Raw genomic sequence first — 19,780 nt, forward strand, 5'->3', positions numbered from 1 at the left:
GTCATGGCTTACCATCATCTATCTTTCTCTATTTTAGCAAACTGAGGAGTATTACAGGCATTATTTTCCTTCAGTTCAGACAAGCGGTATTTGCATGTCCACTTTCAGCTGTTCAAACGCTGAAGTTTCAACAGTTTAAAGAAATAACTGTCAGCACTTGTCATTGATTTTCTTCTGCTGGTAACAGTCTATGCCAAACTTGTTTTTGTAAGACATCTTTCCCTTCAGGTCTCCAAATGCAGGTGTTTTGTTTTGGTTTTTTTTTAAATAAACTTGAAATTACATGAAAGGACATTTCTAAGTAAGTGAAGCTTCAATTTGATTGAAGAATGCGTCCCAAAAAAGTACATCCAACCATCTAACGATCCACTGGCAGCATTTCCTACGTTAACCTTGATCCAGGTGGCCAGAAAATAGAGGCAAAGCTGCCCAGGAGAGTCCAAGCAATCAAGGAGGCAGGAATTGTAACCTAGGCAACTAGCAACATCTTCCTACTCCCTGCTCACTCATGCCAGGCATCTACCAGCCCACAGAACTCCAAACAAAGCATTTCTGACTTGTCCGTGAAAGGTTTCCAAAAGCTAGGACAAAAATGGTGGTTTTGCCAACCACCTCCGTATTTTTGTTTTTAAATATGGTTTTGGCATTAGCCTATGTAGAAACTTGAATACAAAGATAAAAAATTATATCCTTTCCTCCTATGTGCACAACACAAAACACACCTCAAATGGATGCTTTTGAGATGCACATGTACAGGAAGTCAGTTAATAGACTGTTAATGCCCTAGTGATCATTTTTCTAAAATTAGATAAACAAGCTCCCAAAAGAACCCATTAACCTAGCATTAGAAATTGCAGACTGCGTAATGCTTTAGGGAAGATACCTTTCTCCGTGTGTCCCAAGATCCAGAACTCTATCTGCTTTCTTCAACACTGGAGGCTTTGATTCACTTTCACCATTAGCTTCTGTTACATCTGCTACTTTTAGCAATGCCAAAAGAGTGCAATACCTTGGGAGTTTCCTAGCTATGACTGCTATACATACACCACATTCCCAACTTTATGACACAGTATGCTACTCATTAGCCTCTCATTCACTGCTCTAGGAAAAGGAAATGTGTTCCCAGGATTTCAGCACACAATGTAAACCAAGTCACTGAAACAGGATCTGGAAAGAAAATAACTAGATAAAGAGGGGAATCCTATTCTTATTAATATCTTTCTAAGCTATCTTCTCTAGCCCTCATTCATAATGTCCAAAAAAAGTTGCATACTCTAAAAAATAAAAGAACACAGCTTAAAGGACACATGTAAATGGAGAGCTACACAGATACATATCCTGGAGCGTTCAAGCGTAAAAACAGTTTAAGCGTGCAGTGCATCTGACAAATTTTACTTTCACAACAAAGATCCATATTCGAGATGGATTAGGCATTACGATATTTTAAAACAATCCAAGTAGTTAAAAATTGGTCACGGGACCTATCACAATCTCAGGAACTATTTTAATCTTTTACCAATATTTTTATTACTGGTGTTTTTTGAGACAGTCACACAATCTACAAGGAAGAGCAAACATCAAAGGGCATTTTTTCTCCCCAAGCCCCATGTTTCTGGCAACTAATCAGAAGCAAAACACCATCTTCGGTATGTCAGTTGGGGCTGCTGGTCTTGACATCATCTCAGCAATGCTTAGAGATGCATTGAAAACCCTGCATAGAAAATCTTACAGGCCACAGGTACAAACAGCAGGACAAAAACCTCAATCCTTATTCAGGCAGAACTCCCACTGTTATCAATGGAAGTTTTGCCCAAGTAACAACTAAAGGATTGGCCCCGCTTTGGAGGGAAAAACAAGATGAAGTTATACCTATTAAACTAAATATCTCAGGCAGCAGCCACATATTGTGACTAAGACTCACATGTAGTACGTGGGCAGGAACTGTAAGCAGCAACTGGTAGAGGTACCAACAATCGTGCTATTCCATTTTTAATACCATCTTTGTCATTCCCTAGGACTTTAGAGATAATAGAGATAATAGCTTTGATTCTGTCCTGGGTTAAGCAGGCTCCTGCCTGCATATCCTAGACAGCAGGGCTCCTGATGGGAAAAAAGTCTACCTGGAGGAGGGCTTCAGTGGGGTGCAAATCATACAACAACCCCTCTTCACTAATAATTAATACAGTAATGAAATCCTGTGGTTGCCCACATTTAATCACTCCATAATTCTAGCTAAAAGAAATGAGTTGAATGAAACAAGCTTTTTAGCTAACTGCAGCTATTAATACGTTGTTGTGTTATGTCTAAAACATTTGTTTATTTTAAGTCTTGTGATTTGTATTACTTACATGGCACTGAAAGTTGTGCCCACACCAATATGTACCAAAGGACAGAGCTGTTTCATTGGTAGATGTCCAAGTATTTTAATCTGGACACTTATAGAAAACAACATATGTGAAAAAAAATTGTGTAATGATATTTACTAGGGTTGCAGGATTGTCATGTGCTAAAAATATCACCGATACCATGACTTTCCTTTGTGTGCATGACTTTAATTAAGCAATGTTTCCCAGACAACAGTGGATCGCTGGCCCAGTACAGAGGGAAGGCCCCGGAAAGCACGCCCTCCCTGGCTCAGTGAGGAGGGGAGGCCTGGGTGGAGGCACTGGAGAGCAAGCAGACCCTGCACTCACCCCACAGCAATGGGTCCAGTCCCGTGGGGCTGGGTGTGGCTCCCCAGTCCTGGAGCATGGGGTTGCAGTGTCATTCACTCAAGTTTAGCCAGGCCATTCTCCCATCACAATGACAGAGGGAATGATTGGACCAAATCTGAGCGGTGCTGAAACGCCATGCACCAGGTTGCAACACCTGGAGCGGGGAGCTGGGTCCAGCCCTGTGGGACAAGAACCACCATTGTGGGGTGAGTGTAGGGTATGCTCGCTCTCCCATCCTCACCACGCCCAAGGGCCTCCCCTCCTCACTGAGCCATGGTGGGCTTGTTCTCCAGGTCCTCCACCCAGATCTCCCGAGGCCTCCCCTCCCATCAGGCTGGGAATAGAGTAGCAGTGCCAGCAGGTTGCTGCTGCAGGTGGTCACTTCACCTTTAGTAGGGTGAGGAGAAGGCAGTACCGGAAAAGGACATCGGCATATTGGTGACCTCCCATGAGTTTGTACCCCAAGTGGGTTTTTTCCTGTGTCTGTAGACGGACTACTGTGGAATTATTTATGTATACTGCATTTAAAGAGGTACCGATAGTTGAATTTTCATACTCATGACTTTACACACCTTTTCCCCTGAACCCATGAGTTTTTACTAAATTTACCATGACTGCTCTGTAATTCTGGATAAAATATGCTGTGACAAATCTGCAGCCCTAGATACCACCCAAAATGGAAGGGCTGACATTAACAGAAACAGTATAGTTAAGAGCTAAATTTCTTAAGAACTTTACTGTTCATCTAATTTCAAGGAACTTGAAAGTTCAGGAAACGTATGACTCGATAGTAACAAGGTGAGAATGGTTCGTACTCTCTTAGTTCTTCTATCATGCCTATCACTGTAATATCCAACTGTTAACAAAACTCACAACATTAGCAACACTTTGAGACTATTATATTTTACAACTGGGATTTAAATGAGTTCAAACAGATACTCTATGAAAGATACATAAAGTCCATTCGCAAATGTAAAAATCTGTTTTACAAAAATGATAAAAATCAAATACAACTTAGAGGTAAAAAATTAGGAAGAAAAGAGACAAGAGAACATTTGTCAGAGCCTGTTACATGTTGTGCTTTACATCTGTCTTTACTGAAAACAGTTAGTTAATATTAACATAAATAGCTAATAATATAAATACTGTAGCAGCAATTCTAAGAACATTTCAAGTTTATTATAACATAAAATGGGATATATCAGAATATGTTTCCTTTTTAACTAATCTGTCCAGTGATACTTAAATGCATTTGAAGTGTAAAATGCAGTTTTATAAACCGAGATGAGCTCTAATATCCATGGTTTAATTCAGATTTTGCTTACCTTTGCTCTTGTGGATGCTCTTCCACATCCTCCTCAGAATCAGCCTAATGAATAGAAAAAAATACCATGTAAGGGTTTAAATATCATAACGGTGTACACTGGAAATGTACTGTGCGTCTAATCCCATTGAGGTTGATGTAATCATGATTCATTAGTAAAAAGTCAGAAATTATCAAATTAATTAAATTGCTTCATTAAGCACAAAGAAATTCTACATGCTTCAGTAATTAAACAACACCTAGCCAAGATCTGGAATTTTATTGCCACTTAATATGGTTACTCCATTATCTTTTCCAAACTTTCATCTAATTTATTTATTTCTGAATGCATCTATTCAGAATTGTATGCACATGTACAATTCAAATGGTTAAATGCATACAAAAAGAATTGAAGATAAACCAATATTCAACATTAAGCACCCTCAGAAATCATAAAGATCAATCAGTTCCCCTCTAAAATTACTTGCGCTCATTCAATGCATTAATTAGCCAAAGTCTGAGGAAACAGACTGCAGAACACCTTGAAGGTCGACAAATACTGGCACTTGTCTGACCAAAGGCAGGGAAGTAAGTTCTCAAATGCAGGACCCTCCAATGAACATAGACGCCTACAACAATTTCTAGAGACTATAAGCTCCAACATCACAGCTGATCTCAACTGCTGAAATAAAACATAAGAGAGGTGTTCTCTAATATATACAGGGCACAAATCATGACTGCTTGTAGTTCAAAACACTTTGAATTGCATGCAGAAGTGAAATAGAGCTCTGATGTAATAAGCTCCTTGCAGGAGACCCTTTTAAACAGGCAAAAATTGCTGTGTTCTGAACCAGCTGAAGTTTCCAAGTGGTCTTCAGGTGTAATGCAAAAGAGGATGCAACAATCCAATTTGCATTGACAAAGTAAGGGGCAACTTTAGTTAGATTAACACTTTCATGCAAAGGTCTGTCATCTTGCCAAGCACAAATGATAAGAAGTTTTCTTTGTTACTGAAGCACCCGCTGGCAGTCCCACCAGATATTCAATTTGCAAACCTGAACAGCAAAAGGTGGGAAAACTCTGTACAATGAACAGAAAAGATAGAACTTTTAACTTCCGCCAGCTGTTTTTCCATCCTACCTCTAACCCAGGACAAGCTTCTGATTCAAGCTCCAATTTTGGCTAGACACTGGAAAAGGGATTAACTACCACTGAGGTCCAATAAAATGGAAACTCAGAGCTGTGGGGCATGAAAGCCCACCCAGCCTCATTAATCTCCTGAGCAGGGGGTGGCAGAAAAGAATCCCTGGAGAAACGAGCAGTTGCTCAATACTAGCCAGGGGCCTATGAAGAGAGAAAAAATACAAGCACTCAGATACTACAATTCCATCTGTCTTTGCCAGGGTCAGCGAATGCATCAATACATCATGGTTAATGGCATTAAAAGCATCTGATAGATTTTTTTTAAAAGGCAGCACAGACATCTAATCTTTGTCCATCGCCAGAAGCAATGAGACAAGTGCAGTCTTCATACCACATCCAGGCCAGCAACAAGACAGACAGGGATTAAGAAAATCTGAGGACTTCAAAACCTCTGCATAAACTTTCCTTTAAAAGGGAGATTAGAAATTCACAATCTCATCAGACGGTTCTTCAGCATCAACATAACAAGAGATAGTAGTACCTGAAGGGAGGAGTTGACAATCTCCTCTGATAAATGAGCTAGCATCTTCCCCCACTAGACTTTAGCAATTAGGAGGGAGATAAATCCAGTTTCCCAGTGTTCCCTATACATTTCAGAGCCTCAGTAAGCAACAACGGACACAAAGCAAATTGAGAAGACTTCACATTTGTATTCCCCCCAAAACAGCTATATCACAACATATGCTGGTAATCCAGTCTGATTCTAAGTGGTATTATCCATTGCCTGTAACATTCTCCAAGCGTGAAAATATAGAATCAGATTCTATGTTGTCTCATTCTGTGTCACAAGGCTGTTCATCACCCTTTAACAGGTCTACTCCTCAGGACTTCACAGTTGCTATGGTGAAGGAGAAGATATCCTTCCACATCTATTTTACAGCCACAGCATAACACCTCAAACATTCATGACTTGGAACATGCCTTCTAGTTCTAGCACTCTAGCGATTGTCCTTCCTCTATCTGTCAAAGGCTATTAGTCGATTGTCGTTATATGGGAGGAACATGCAGGGAACTAGTGTAACACTGACAATCTAAGATAAAAAGATAACATATTGTCCGACCAGGCTAGGGAGTTGCCTGTCTGACCAATTATTTCCTGACAGCCCATCTGAAATCTAACTGGTTCTGGTAGAAGACCAACAAAAAAGGGGTGTCCTGACCTCACAATGGAGGTGGCAATGGTATGTCTCTGACAAGAGTGTAACCTTTTCCCTCCAATCCTCCTGCAAAATCAAGATCCAGCATTTGGACAGCTGTATGTATTAGGACAGAAAGCACCTGGGTGAGTCCCATATCTGTCAGGGCAGCTATAAGATTCTGAGCTAACACTGGACAGTTTCTGTATTATCTGTATGAACCATCAGCCACAACCACTCCAACATTGCATTAAGAGGAACATAGTAATGCTCAACCAAGGACTTGAAGGGTAGCCTGCACATCCACATAAGTTCCTCCGTCTCAGGCTCTGACTCAGATTGAGCCCCTTTAGGCCGAGTCTATACTGACGGCAGCAAATTCGCCGCTGCCAGATCAATCTTTCTGGATCGATTGGGCGGTCAGTGTAAACCCACTCAATCGATCAGGAAGTCGACACTGGTAAACCACCCCCTCAAGTAGCGTAGCACTGCGTCGACGGGAACAGTGCAGTGTAGACAGCGCACAGAAGGGAAGCATAGCAGTCGACGTGAGTTACGCAAGCTACTCTGCGTAGTTTGCGTAACTCCCGTCAACTGCTGCCAAATCTCCAGGTAAGCATAGACCAGCCCCCAGAGTGCAACAACTACACTGCAAAAACTCCCATGGCAGCGAGGCTCAGAGCCTTGGTCAACTGACTCAGGCTCACGCTATGGGGCTACAAATAGTAGTGTAGACATTCCTGCTGGGGCTGCAGGCTAGACTCTCAAATCTGGTGAGGGTCTCAAGAGTCTGGGCTCCAGCCCAGGTGGGAACATCTACACTGCTATTTTTGGCCCCACAGCTCAAGCCTCAGGAGCCAGAAGCAATTGACCTGAGGTCTGAGACTCACTGCCGCAATTTATTTATTTGTTTATTTGTTTGTTTATTTTCTTACAGTGTAGCTATAACCTCAGTTAAATCCAGATTTAAAGCAGAAGACCTTATACATTCACTATGTGCTTTAACTGACTTATCGGGGTTAATGACATACTACTGCAGTGTCATCCAGCCAAGTCTCAGTTACACATGGAGCATCAAAGGCTTCATCAGCTCTCAAATCAGGGATGGGAATTAACTTTATTAGCCAGAGACACCACATTAAACAACATGAAGCGAAGTTAGGACCCTGCCATCTGGCACCCTCTGTGCCAAAATAAATAAATAAATAATAATCCCAGACATAACCAGGGCACTGATATTAAAAATCTAGCACCACTTTATCCCTGAGACATGGTCTCACCCTGATTAATCTCCCTCAGTTCACTGTGTACTTTAATTGGCTACAAAAATGTATTAATATTATTGCATTCCCTTTCACTCCAGTTTATTCCAGCATTCTGAAAATGCCCTGTATAATTTAATGTTACTACTTGTGGAAATCAGCTAATGCTTGTAAATAGAGCCAAATCCACACTAGCAATATCTTTTCCAGAACATCCTGCTGGTTTATTAGACTTAATTTATGTCCACAAATGTGACAGAATACCAACTCCCCCCCCAGTTTTAAAATCATTTAAGATATATATGCCACAGACACCACAAAGGAAAAGTTCAGTGCAAACTAACTGTATTTGATGACTTAATTGCTGGCATCTTCAATGTTTATATCCAAACCCAAGATTTATTTTTAAACTGAAAAAAAAAATGTATTAACTCCCTCTCTGAATCTTTTGGGCTACAAGGGTTATTCTTGTCCTGGGGATTTCCAAGTCACTCTTCCCATCACAACACTCCTTTAGTAACAACATACTGAGTCTGCCTTGCAAAGTTGAAATTGTTAATTACTATGCCATTGCTTTTTGGATTCTGGCAGTAACTAACAAAATATACTTTAACCTTAAACACCTTAAACTACAAGGGTGATCTGCTGACGCTTTTTCTAATGGTGCTTGCCAAAGAAAACAAGCTGTGTTAGCGTCCCTGAGCCATATTTTGTGTGTGTATATATATAAGAAAGTCAGATTCCCCCTCTCTCCTCCACCAAATCACATGCTTGTTTTTTATTTTAGAAAAATCAGAACTGTATTTTTTTTTTCATTCAAGGTCTCAAAGGCTTGTGTGCATACCTGGAGCTTTTTTCAGTCCATAACTGAGAGGATTTGAGCGTTGAGTCCTTTACAAAGGAAAGGTTTATCTCAAGTGTTTTACTTAAATAGATATTAACAAATTACAAACAAACAAACAAACCCACAGAATTATAAACAATCTAAATAAAAGCACATCTGCTATTCTAATCAAGTTTTCCCTTCTTGGTCCTTAAGTCAACATTCCACTAGTTTTCCATTCATCCATAGTCTTTCAGGATACACAGGACCTAAATTTTTAATGTTACAAACAGGTAGGATTAAAACAAACAAAACAGAAAAGCTACCTTGTTTTCTTGTGATGTACAAAGTAGGCCTGAAAGCAAGGCATGGGTCAAGTTCTCCCATCCCATTCCTTCCACAAACTTACAAGTCACCTCAAAGAGAAACTAAAAAACTTAAAGAGAACAATGCTACCCATTTCAGATTCAGAAAGTGAATGATTTCAAAACAAAAACAAACCTCATGATGAAATGTCAGTATTGGCGATTGCTGCAAGCTATTATTTATAGACAGCTGTCAACATGCTGGATATTGAACCAACAAGGAGCAGACATTACACTTGACACACAAATTATGGTCCAGTCTCAAATATTGTGTATGTTGTGCATTAAGGGGAGTCATCACTGACAGGCTTAATGGATGAAGTGTTTTTAAAAGTAAGCTGAATGGAGAGAGAAGAGAGTCCAAGCATATGGGGCAGACAGAAGAAAATATGGGGGGAAGTTGGGAGGGGCTTACGAGGAGCAAAAACAATGGGAAGGGAAAGCAGGAGAAAATGGTTAGACTAAAGAGTTTGAACTTGATATAATTCAGGTAGGCAAGAGGATGCTAAGAAGGGACTGTAAAGCAATGATAAGTATTTAAGTGTTTTTGTAAAGTTTCTTTCCTTCTCACTTAACTTCTTTCTTTGAGTTCTCACAGCTCTGGAAAAAAAGTCAATGCAGGACTTGATTGCTGAATGAGATATTGAGCTTTTTAACACTCCAGCTCAAATCCTGCCCACATCAGCAGATGCTTAAAGCTACCATTTGATGGATGTTTGGTGGTATATGTATAAGATGGTTGTGTCAAGCCACTTCCAAAGGGACAGAAATCGACATCAGAAAACTATCACCACATTAGCAACATTGTTGGTTACCTCAGCAAAAAAACCATGGACTGAACAGACCTGGCAGACTAACCTCACCCATCACTCTTAAAGGTTGGTCACACCAAAACAGAAAGGAGGCACTTCGGGAGGGGAACCTGCACTCCTTCTTCTCAGGTGCTGTCATTTCTCTATATCAAGAGAGGACGGCACTGTCCAACACTGAGAGATCAGCATTAAAATTACTCAAAAACCGAGGGCAAAAGGAGCCAAAGGCAAAAGGATATCGGAGCCAATATGTTTCCTGTCTTTAAAGTCTTGGTTAAACTTAATTTTAAAGGCATCAAGTTTTGCATCACATAATAAAGACAATATCTGAATATTTCTTTACTAATGACAATTATGTACCACAGACAAAAATGGGGGAGGAGCACTAGCAGGGGGGCACTGAATCCTCACTGGTACATCAGCATTGTTCAGGTTTGTGACCACTTCAAAAATAACCCCATGCATGTAAAGGGGAAAAGGAATCCTTGCAAAGGGAAAGAACACGAAAAATCTACTGGTAACTTTCCTTTGTGACTGAGGGGATCTTTGAGCAATATATTTCTGTGGAATTTAAGCTTCCTTCTTGAAAAGGAATAGTAACCAAATGTGAACTGATGTAGCACTGCTCTCCTACGTCTACACACTATTTCCAGTGCCTCTTTTGCTGCTCTTCTTTCTCTCATGCTGAAACAGTGTGAAACTGTCAGAAGACCAGTCTGTTTCATTGCTGCCATTTCAGAACCCTGTAGTCAGCAGCAAAATAGACAAAAATCACATCAAGTTCGGTCTGCTAGTTTTTGAAAAAGCTATAAGCAGCAGCAGCAGGCCATGGCACTGGAGCTATTTACACTGAAAGAGGAACCAACAAATAAAGGCTACAAAGTGAGTAGAGGAGAATCCCCGCATCCGTGCTAGCTTCAAGGAGGCTTTGTGGCATAGTAGTATAAAATAGAGAAAGATCATGCTTGCTGCCAGAGAAGCACAATTCAAAGTGATCAGATTCCTGCTAGCCAAAGGCTGAAATGAAAGATGCTCAAGCAAGGAGCAATGGTAGGAATTACTGCAGTTGAGGAACGAGATTAGGCTTTTAACTGGGTTAGTGCCCTGACATCTCACAGGTGTGCTGGACCTAGGTGTCCGGTAATTTTTCAAGTCCTGGAGACAAAGTTAATACAAAAATTGTTTCCCAAATTTGTGTTAGCAGACATTGGTTAATATGGCTCTACAGTTATTGTCTTACTTTGACTTATAATGACTACACTTGTTGCACTGATGCTGCTGAAATTAGAAAGCTATGTTCTTTTTCTACATCTAATGCAGAATATATGGAAAATGAAAACATTTGCCTGAGTTTAAGATTCCTCTGCTCCATGGATTCATCAGGAGTAAGCTAACTAACGAATATCAAGTGACATACGCGACTGATTTTAAGCCACTCGCTAAATTATATTCTTTTAAAGGGAAACTCCATCCAAAATTGAAAACATTTTTTTAAGCAGACTCTCAAAAACAAAATCAACTTTAAAAGGTCTTTTTCAAGTGGCCCTACTCCTCCCAACTAAACATTACAAAAGCATGCAGCTTTACTATGAAAAGTAACTGTAAAAGGCTTAGTGGGGTTTCATCTGTAACGTGTTTCTGTGTCTTCCAGAACAAGATTTCTTAATTTATAGTTAAGATACCTTTTCTTTAGTGGTCAGCTCTGCAAACTCATTCTAAGGATTTGAAAATCAAGCTGTGCTCTTTTTGACCTGTACATCTTTGGTCACACACACACATTCTCACCTAGAAAACAAAAACAGAGCCCCGAGACCCGCCACCTTCTAAGCCAGTGGCCACCGCATTGATTATTAACAAGCCGATGAGGAAAATAACACTTCCGTTAGTTTTCGAAGGCAACCACTCTGCCATTAATGTCCAATGATAAAGAATGACATAATGGCTTAAGAGAGCGAAGTTGTTCTATCATTGTCCTACACAAGAAGGCAACATCCGCAAAGACTGATCCTTCCCATTTGTAAGTCTGGTGCCCTGAAGTCTAGAAAAGCACAACTCAATGCTATGGGCATACTCTATCAATACACATTAAATAAAATGACTGCCTCATTTATTTATAAAGTCTACACCCTGGTTCTTAGCACTCTTCCTCGCTTACTATAGCAACAGTACACTTTACTATACAAACATTTTCCTCCTCATGAAAAACTTGTTCACAACAGCTATATTTTAAATTTCATCAAATAAAACTAAAATACATCATACCAAAATGGTAACATCACAAATAACATATCATTATGGAAAGAAAACACGTACACCGAGCGTTTAGTTAAACACACACACACACACGCATGCATTACACACTTATTATACATGCAGGCATACAAATATATATTCACAAACACACACGCAAATATATTTACTTGAAAAAAATCACATTCTATCATGCTAAGGACATTTAGGGGGCAAAAAAAAAAATTGAGGAATGTTTGTGTGACAGGAACAATAAACAGAATAGATAAACTTACATACCCAACCTAATGCAATTAAATCATGGTAATAATGCAAACTGTTAACAGTATTTAGAAAAACAGTAAAATAACCTCAAGTTCTGCTGCTTATTTTCCACATGCACTGCAATGCTGCAGGATGTTAGTTTGGTCTGTATTGACAAAATCAGGCATAGCAACACCGTCAAATCTCCTTCACCAAAGGAATCACATGCTGCTTGATATCACTTTATTTCCCCCTCAGAGTTACAATGTAATCTTAACTGTGCACACTGCAGGCTGCTGTAACCCTGACAAGGTACAGTGCCAACCCCAGACACACACTTGAAGGCACTGTGACTCATGGTATCACATGGGGGACTTGGAAACGTCCACTGTTGTGGCGGTCATAGTTTGTTTGCATGGCAAACTGACGTTAGTGGTGGTCGCTGCTGTTAGGGGCTGGCTGGCTGTCCAAGCTGCTTCTGCTCCTCCCTCTATACACCCCTCAGTGCTGTCACCATATCTCCTCACCTGAGTGGGCATCAGCAGTTCCCCTTCTTCGGCTTGCCACAGCTCCACCACACTGGGGATTGGGTCAATAGCTAAACAAGCCAAACAAAACAACACACACTAAAATAACTGATCACATTTTACATTCACGAAAACGCTCAAACGGCAGCAGCATTTCAGGTTTCCCTTTTCCCCAACACTGAACCAAAAAAAAAAAAAAGAGGATCCATATTAAAAGCAGCACAGGCTGGTGACATCTAAAGTGCATAGGCAAACCTGGCACATAAAGGTGCCTTCTGAGCCAATCTGCTGCAGCGGGTAAAGATCACAATGTGTCTGACTCAAAACGGGGGGTGGCTAATGCCTTGCCCTGAGGAGTCTCTACGGATCAAAAAGGAGGGTCTCTTTTCTCTGCAATGTCAATGTGTGCACCGTGTTATCGGGGAGGGGGGGAGCGATCCACAAGGAGGTGGGGCTGGGGCAATTCGTGGCTGATTTGTTTCAGGAACGCTGGCTCGCAGCAGTTTGCTACAAGGTTGCACTTGCTTTATGGCCTTAAAAGACGGGCCAACAAACAAACAAAAACGCGAGGACTCTCCAGCCAGGCGCAGCAGCGCCAGAAACAATGCTGCAGGAAGCGGAGTAAGTCCGCCTCGTTCTTCTCCCCTCTCTTTCAGGGGGCTGGGAGGGAAACCATTCCAGCCAGCACAAAGCGGGGTGGGGGGCTCCGCTCCCACCGCGCGCACCAAAGGATGGAGGGAAAGCGAAAGGGAAAGGCTCTGCGATCAAAAGCAATCATGCCGGCGGCTGCTCGGCCAGGGCTTTCGCCTCCGCTTTGCTCACACACAGCCTCTCTGCTCCCCCTCCCCGCCCCCTTATTTACAAGCAACCCCCTCCCCCCATCTCTGCGGATTCCACCAGCCCCCCTTTTCCCTGACGCTTACCTTGGCCCTGCGCTTCTCCCGGGCGAAAGCAGGGTAAGAGGACCTGGAAGACGCCTAGCAGGAGGTTCATGGCCGTGGCTGTGCGGCAGTAGCTGCCTGGCTGCGGGTAGCGCAGCCCCGCCATGCTGGTGCTCGGCGTGCTGCTGCTGCTCAGAGAGGACTGAGCGCGGGGGCTGCCTGCAGCAGGCTACTGCAGCTAGCTGCCGCTGCCGCCGCCGCCTCGTCCTAGCTCAGCTCTGCTAGTCTGCGCGCGCGCGTGTGCGTGTGTGTGTACCACAGAGATAGGGAGGGGGCTGGGCTGGGCTGGGCGCTGCGCGGCGGAGCCGGTCTCGCTCTGCTCGGGTGGAACATTGACAATGAGAAGGCAGCCGCCCCTCGCGCAGCCAGGGCCCCGCCCGGCGGCTGCTGCTGCTGCTCTCGCAGAGCACATGGCAGCAGAGAGGCCAGCCGCACAGAGCCGGGGGGCGGGGAGGGGGGCAACTCTTCAGCCCAGCAAACCCTGGGCCAGATTCCGCGCTCCCTTACGTAGGCCCCTGATTTCAGCAGGGTCCGGGCCCGTGTAAGGAGAGCGGCGTTGGGCCTATTGTCTCACGCTAAGGGAAATGCAATCTCTCGGCCTTATTCTCCAGGGGGGTTTAAAACGTTTTAATGCATGCAACCCTTCTACGCCCGCCCTTGGATGCGTGCACACCGTGGTACACGCGCAAGGGGGTTATGTATATGGCATGCAACCACACAAAGGTGCATACAAATGGTGTGTCAGTACCCCACAACTGCATTTGCATTCCAGCTGGTGGCAAGCAAATTATTGCCTTGGGATGTCTGGCTCACACACACAAAGTAATTTGTCCGCTATTCACCGTGCCACTTTGAATGCAAATAGCATTCTGGGGGCCTGATGTGGTGCAAGCGACATGTTACATGCCAGCACTGGATGACAGCCATTCAATACTAAATTATTCTGCACACATTCCTCCCACCTCAAGTCTCCAATTGCTAGCAGAGGGGTGGATAATTTTGTGTGTGCATGAGCATATACATGTCACAGCGAATTTTTATTGCCCACAAAAACCAGTCAGTGTAGAAAGCATTAATGGAACGGTGGTTAAAACATATGGGACTTTGAAGGGGAAAGGGAAGTATATCTGCATGGCCTCTTGCCAATTGTCGCAGTGAGGATATCCGATGAATTTGACAAGCTGTCATTGGGGGTGACAAGACACTGACTGCTTCCAGAGGACTCTGGATTCTGATCTCAGCATAATATAAAAGGGGAGAGACCTCATGGAGAGGCTTCAGCTTATAACAGGTGTTGACAGAAATAGACTCATGCAGAGCTCATGTGGAATGTGGACAACCTCACTATCAGATGCAAAAGTCATGGGAAACCCTTTTCTTCAAAGTCCAACTACAGAGACCCCATTTCCTGTTAAGTAATTCAGAGAGAAAACAAATCGTGGTAGTATTTTTCTATGGAAACGAACTATTTATTTCATTAACTATATAATAAATTCTGGATTGCTCTACAGCTTGTTTACGTGGTCTAGGAATATTTCTCAATGCATAAACTTCTTTAGAATGTCTCCTGGGCTGATGCTGTCAGACATAAAGGATGCTTGAAAGTCAGAGGACAGAAATGATGCAACTGCACACCTGTCAAGCATTAACATTAATCCCTAAAATTAGGGCGAGGTAAATATTTCTAGCTTGTTGCCCTCTTGAATATTTTGATCAAAAGCTCAACTAATGTTTGAAAAAATGGATCAAAAGAGTGGGCAGAGGCTGGAGAGGGAAAACAGCAGGAGAAGCAGGGAATAAACCCTTTTGGTTTGAAATAAACATCTAATGACCTTCAGGGCAGATAGTTTTTGAAAGGCTGCTGAAGAAGCATATAGTGGATGTGATGTTTAGAGAAAAGTTGAGAATTTTGTTTATTTTGTTACTTATTTTGGTTACTTAGCATTATAATGGGGTTGGTGTTTCTTTTTTGTTCTATTGTATTTTTAAATAAATGTCATAGGCAACTACAGTATTCAGATCCTCTTGTCTTTATTTTATAATCTAAAGACTACATAATGTATAAAATACAATACAGTCCAGATACTGTACAGAGATCATCCATTTTTAACAGTATGGAGTTTCTAACATGCTCTAATATCACATAGCATAGGCTTCCCTCTAGCTAGTAATACTTTTATAAAATTTGAATTCTTTTAAAGAAACCTATGATTTTACATTACAGAAAAAAATGTTTTGTGAACTCAAACTAGTTTCGCAAATCTTAAAAAAAAAAAAAAAAAAAAAACCGCAAAAAAAAACACCAAACTAAAATGTGCAAAAATGGTAATTACTTAGAAAAGTCATAAATAAAGCCAAACAATTTACAAGACCTTTTTTCATTGCTTGATCCTGGTAATGCTGTAAATCCTAATTGGAACTTCATTAGCCATTGCTATCAGTAATAATTTTCAGAGAGGTAAGCAAAAACAGTCATGTATGGCCATCTAGCTCTTTATACCTGCGAGTCATAAAATGCTTCTCAAATCCATGGGCCTTTTGGATAGCAACTTTTCTAAGAGTTCACGCCTGACGTTTATTAAGTGTTTCTATATTCACTGAAAAAGCAGCATTGGATCTTGACAAGTTTGTCCCCATAGTAAAACAGGAGACTTTTCTGTTTGCCTATGTTGCATACAGACTCTGCATGTTAACTACATTTTTTACCCTTTTTTTTTTTTACCCTTACTTCTTACTATACTTACTTCTATAATGCTGTTCTTTTTCAAACTTCTTTCCTATTTTCTGTTCATTCTTCCAGCATCGTTAATCAATCGCTTTTCACATATACTCTTACATTCCATTTATACTAGGAAACTAAGGCCTCATTTACACACAAAAGCCACACCATTTAAACTATATTAGTATTCTTAAAGTGGTACAATCCACCTTGTGTGAATGCAGTTATACTGGTATAAATGTGCTTTTACTGGTATAGCTTATTCCTGTACAAGAAGGGGAATAAATTATCCTGGTATAAGGCACCTCTCTACTAGTATAACTGCATGAACAAGAGGAGTTGTACGAGAACTGTTTAGTATAAAACAAGGTAGACCAGGCCTGTCAGATTTGTGACATTAGGGGCATTCCTACAGTGGGGAAATTTTTTTAACTGGTTTTAAAACCAGTTCAGTTAAAACAATTTGAAAAGCAATTAGACCCATAGCACATACCTGGTTGTAAATGGCTTAAGTTTGCTTGACCATATTTTACTGGATCAGTTTCAAGACCTTTCTACTCTAGAAGTGAAACCATTTTACTACCTATTCAGAGGGACCCGTTGCTGACAACAGAAATGTGCCAGGTTAAATTTCCAAACTAGCTTTAAAACCGGTTCAGCTAAACAAATTTTAAAACTGGTTAGAGCTGCTGTATAGACCTGGTTTCAGGGGTTTTAAGATGGTCTGACCTGTTTTGACTGAACTGGTTTCAAGACTACCTGAAAAATAATTCCTAAGAGAGTGAAGGGAAAGGGTGAGAAGTTTGGTGTAGAGTTGTTTATCAAAGGTCCAACTTTGTGAATGGAGAGGTTGCATGAGCATCTGTGCAGGTTCTAGCAGTTATGTATTTGCTCCAAAACTTAGATATGCCTGAGGAGGACTGGATAGAAATAAGTGGTAGAGATAAGTAGGTACCACCTCCAGATGTAAAGAGCTGTATTGCATAACACACAGACTTCACCAGGGAATAGGCAGTGTAATTATTTTCTCCTACTCTCATGCCTGTGTCATTTGTGCATCAATTTGCCAGTAAAAATGCTGAGAACTGTTTTTCATGCATTAAATGGCAAAACAGAATGAAATGTGCTTGTTGCTAAATAAAAGCAACATACTAATTAGATTCTGTGGTCCAGTATATAGCCAATAGGCACAATGTAATGCAAATGTTTTAGCCATAGTGCCCAATATGTAATTTATTGCAACATGAAGTTCGGATTTTTGTTTTGTTTTGTTTTTTTTGAGTTCTTGCACTGCAGTTGATTCCAGCTCCTCTCCAACTGTTTCATTCTGAGTCCATTTTTGCAATGGTGAACCAGGTATGTCTGCCGTGAGTGGGAGCAGCAACTCATGTAGATGAAAAGGGGATGCTGCGCCTGGAGAATAACGGGAGAACCAAACCAGGCAGTCTAGGGAGGGGCTTGACAGCTGCCACCTGTGCTGTGGAAGCTGAGGGAGGATGGAATGGTGAAGGCAAGGGGAATGAAGGTGGGCAAGAGTGGACACTTTCTCTTGCATGTGAGGCTATATCTGTCTTACACTAATAGCAGCAGTCATAAGAACTTGGAAACCCACTCACCCCCTCAGACTGCAAAATCATCTCCCATTGGCCCCCTGGTCCATTTTTCAACAATCACACAACAACAAAAATCCAAAAAAGCCTGCACCCCTGCTGGAGAAGCCCCTCGTCCCAGATGCCTCCTCCCTCCTGGCGCAGCTTAGCCACAGTCTCCAGGTCCTAGGTCCCCTTCCTGCCGCCTCCAGAAAATAAATAAATAAAAATCCTGGCATCTTCCAGGCTCACTCCTCACCCTGTTGGCCTGCCTGGTTCACAGAGCCATTGTTCTCCATTTTTGGTATTTTTATAATGCATTTGGATTAATCTTATTTCCTCAAGCTTTAGGATGCAGGACTGGCACCGAATTTAGAGGGTAAGTGTATAAATTGGAATGCCATTATCCTTTAGTTTTAACAGTCATACTCAGATGTATATATATAATACCACAGTGTTCTGGCTACGTATGCAGCAATTTCACAGCCAACTATGCAGCTAAATCTGACCTACATAAGCTACCTCTTCACTAGAGTTGCATTATTTTATTTTGAACACTGTCTCACTCCAGTGGCCTAGTTGCAGCCAGTTAAACAAGTCAGTATGCTTGTCTCCCTGTAAAAATAGTCTTGTCAGCAGCTTGCATAAAATGGTCACAGCTTCTGCTGCTTCCAGGTCACTCCCTATACCAATAGCATAGCACATTTTGAAAGCATACTTTGTATTTAAATGTCTTCTGTGATTCAGAGGTTGATGGAGAGTGTGCTGAGTGCAGGAAGATGGAAAAGAAAAGCCACTGACTTGACCCCTAGTAGCCCTTTTTGATGGGCCATCATACTAAAGTAAGTGGTTCCGTGTCTGAGAAATCTGCAGCCAATAGATTCACTTTACTTATCTTGGGAAAAATAAACAAATACTATGAAAGCATCAAAATGTGGAACTGGTAAGGGATAAATAGAGAGAGTTGTGCCAAAATAATAACAATATAAATGGGTCCATGGACTTCCCCAGATTATTTATTGAATGTGTTCATCTTTCAGAGTTTCTGTATTTAGAGATCTATTGACAATCTTATGTTGTCCATAAGGAAGAATATATTTTGAGACTAGGCCTATACTTATTGTTCATCTGAAGCAAATTCCCAGACTGGAATACTTTAATATCTCCTTGATTGATTTTTCAATATAATACCATGCACTGTTGAAATATGTTTGTACTGTTTCCCTTGTCCTTGAACTGCAGTGAAACTATGCTGCATTTTACCTAGGCTAGCCTGAAGATACATTTGTAAAATACTTCAATTTATAAAACAAATATCAATAATGAACCCAGTCCTGCAATTCGCATTCAAGTAAAATTCTCCTCAACTTCAATGTTGGATGACCACCTATATTTCAAGAAGATGTAATGCTCTTTCAGACAGCTATAAGAGAAATATTGGAGAAAGCTAGTTTTTAAGAGACTCTAGCCCACAACATGTTTTATGCAAGGCACAAAATAATTTATTTGTATCACACTTTGCGTGATTATTGCTTGAAAATATACTGATCAAGAAGCTCCTACTAGAAGCTAGTTGTGGAACATAAGGATGTCCCTTAAAAATAGAGGACGAGTGGGCACCCCAGTTCAGTGGAAGCTTTTCTTGAATACAGAGTGGAGGAACAAGTGTAATATCCAAAATGGAACAAAAATTCAGAGAAGATAAGAGCCACGATTTGACCATCTCCCAATCTAAACCCCCCACAGTAAAAATGACAACATTTTGCAAAAGGATGATTATGTAGTATTTCTGATCTTGCTAAAGAGAAAGGACGGGCTTGTGGTTAAAGCACTTAAGGACTCAGACAATCTGGGTTCAGTTACCAGCTCTTCCACAGACTTTCTGTGGAACCT

At 41.3% G+C, this 19,780-nt stretch overlaps 1 protein-coding gene across 1 annotated transcript in view; it reads right to left on the bottom strand.

Annotated features, from left to right (window-relative positions):
- TMEM131L (transmembrane 131 like) overlaps positions 1–13,706 on the bottom strand; it is a 116,749-nt gene extending 103,043 nt beyond the window's left edge. Inside the window, exons 1-3 of the mRNA XM_067551868.1 lie at positions 13,562–13,706; positions 12,639–12,709; positions 4,040–4,083 (exon numbers count right to left, since the gene is read on the bottom strand). Coding sequence (XP_067407969.1) covers positions 4,040–4,083; positions 12,639–12,709; positions 13,562–13,685 — 239 coding nt within the window. The 5' untranslated portion in view covers positions 13,686–13,706. The remainder of the gene's footprint in view (positions 1–4,039; positions 4,084–12,638; positions 12,710–13,561) is intronic.
- Between the last annotated feature and the right edge of the window lie 6,074 nt (positions 13,707–19,780).

Source organism: Emydura macquarii, unplaced genomic scaffold, assembly GCF_026122565.2.
Source record: "Emydura macquarii macquarii isolate MOO-44397 ecotype Brisbane River unplaced genomic scaffold, CSIRO-AGI_Emac_v2 contig_1363, whole genome shotgun sequence".
Lineage (NCBI taxonomy): Eukaryota > Metazoa > Chordata > Testudines > Chelidae > Emydura > Emydura macquarii.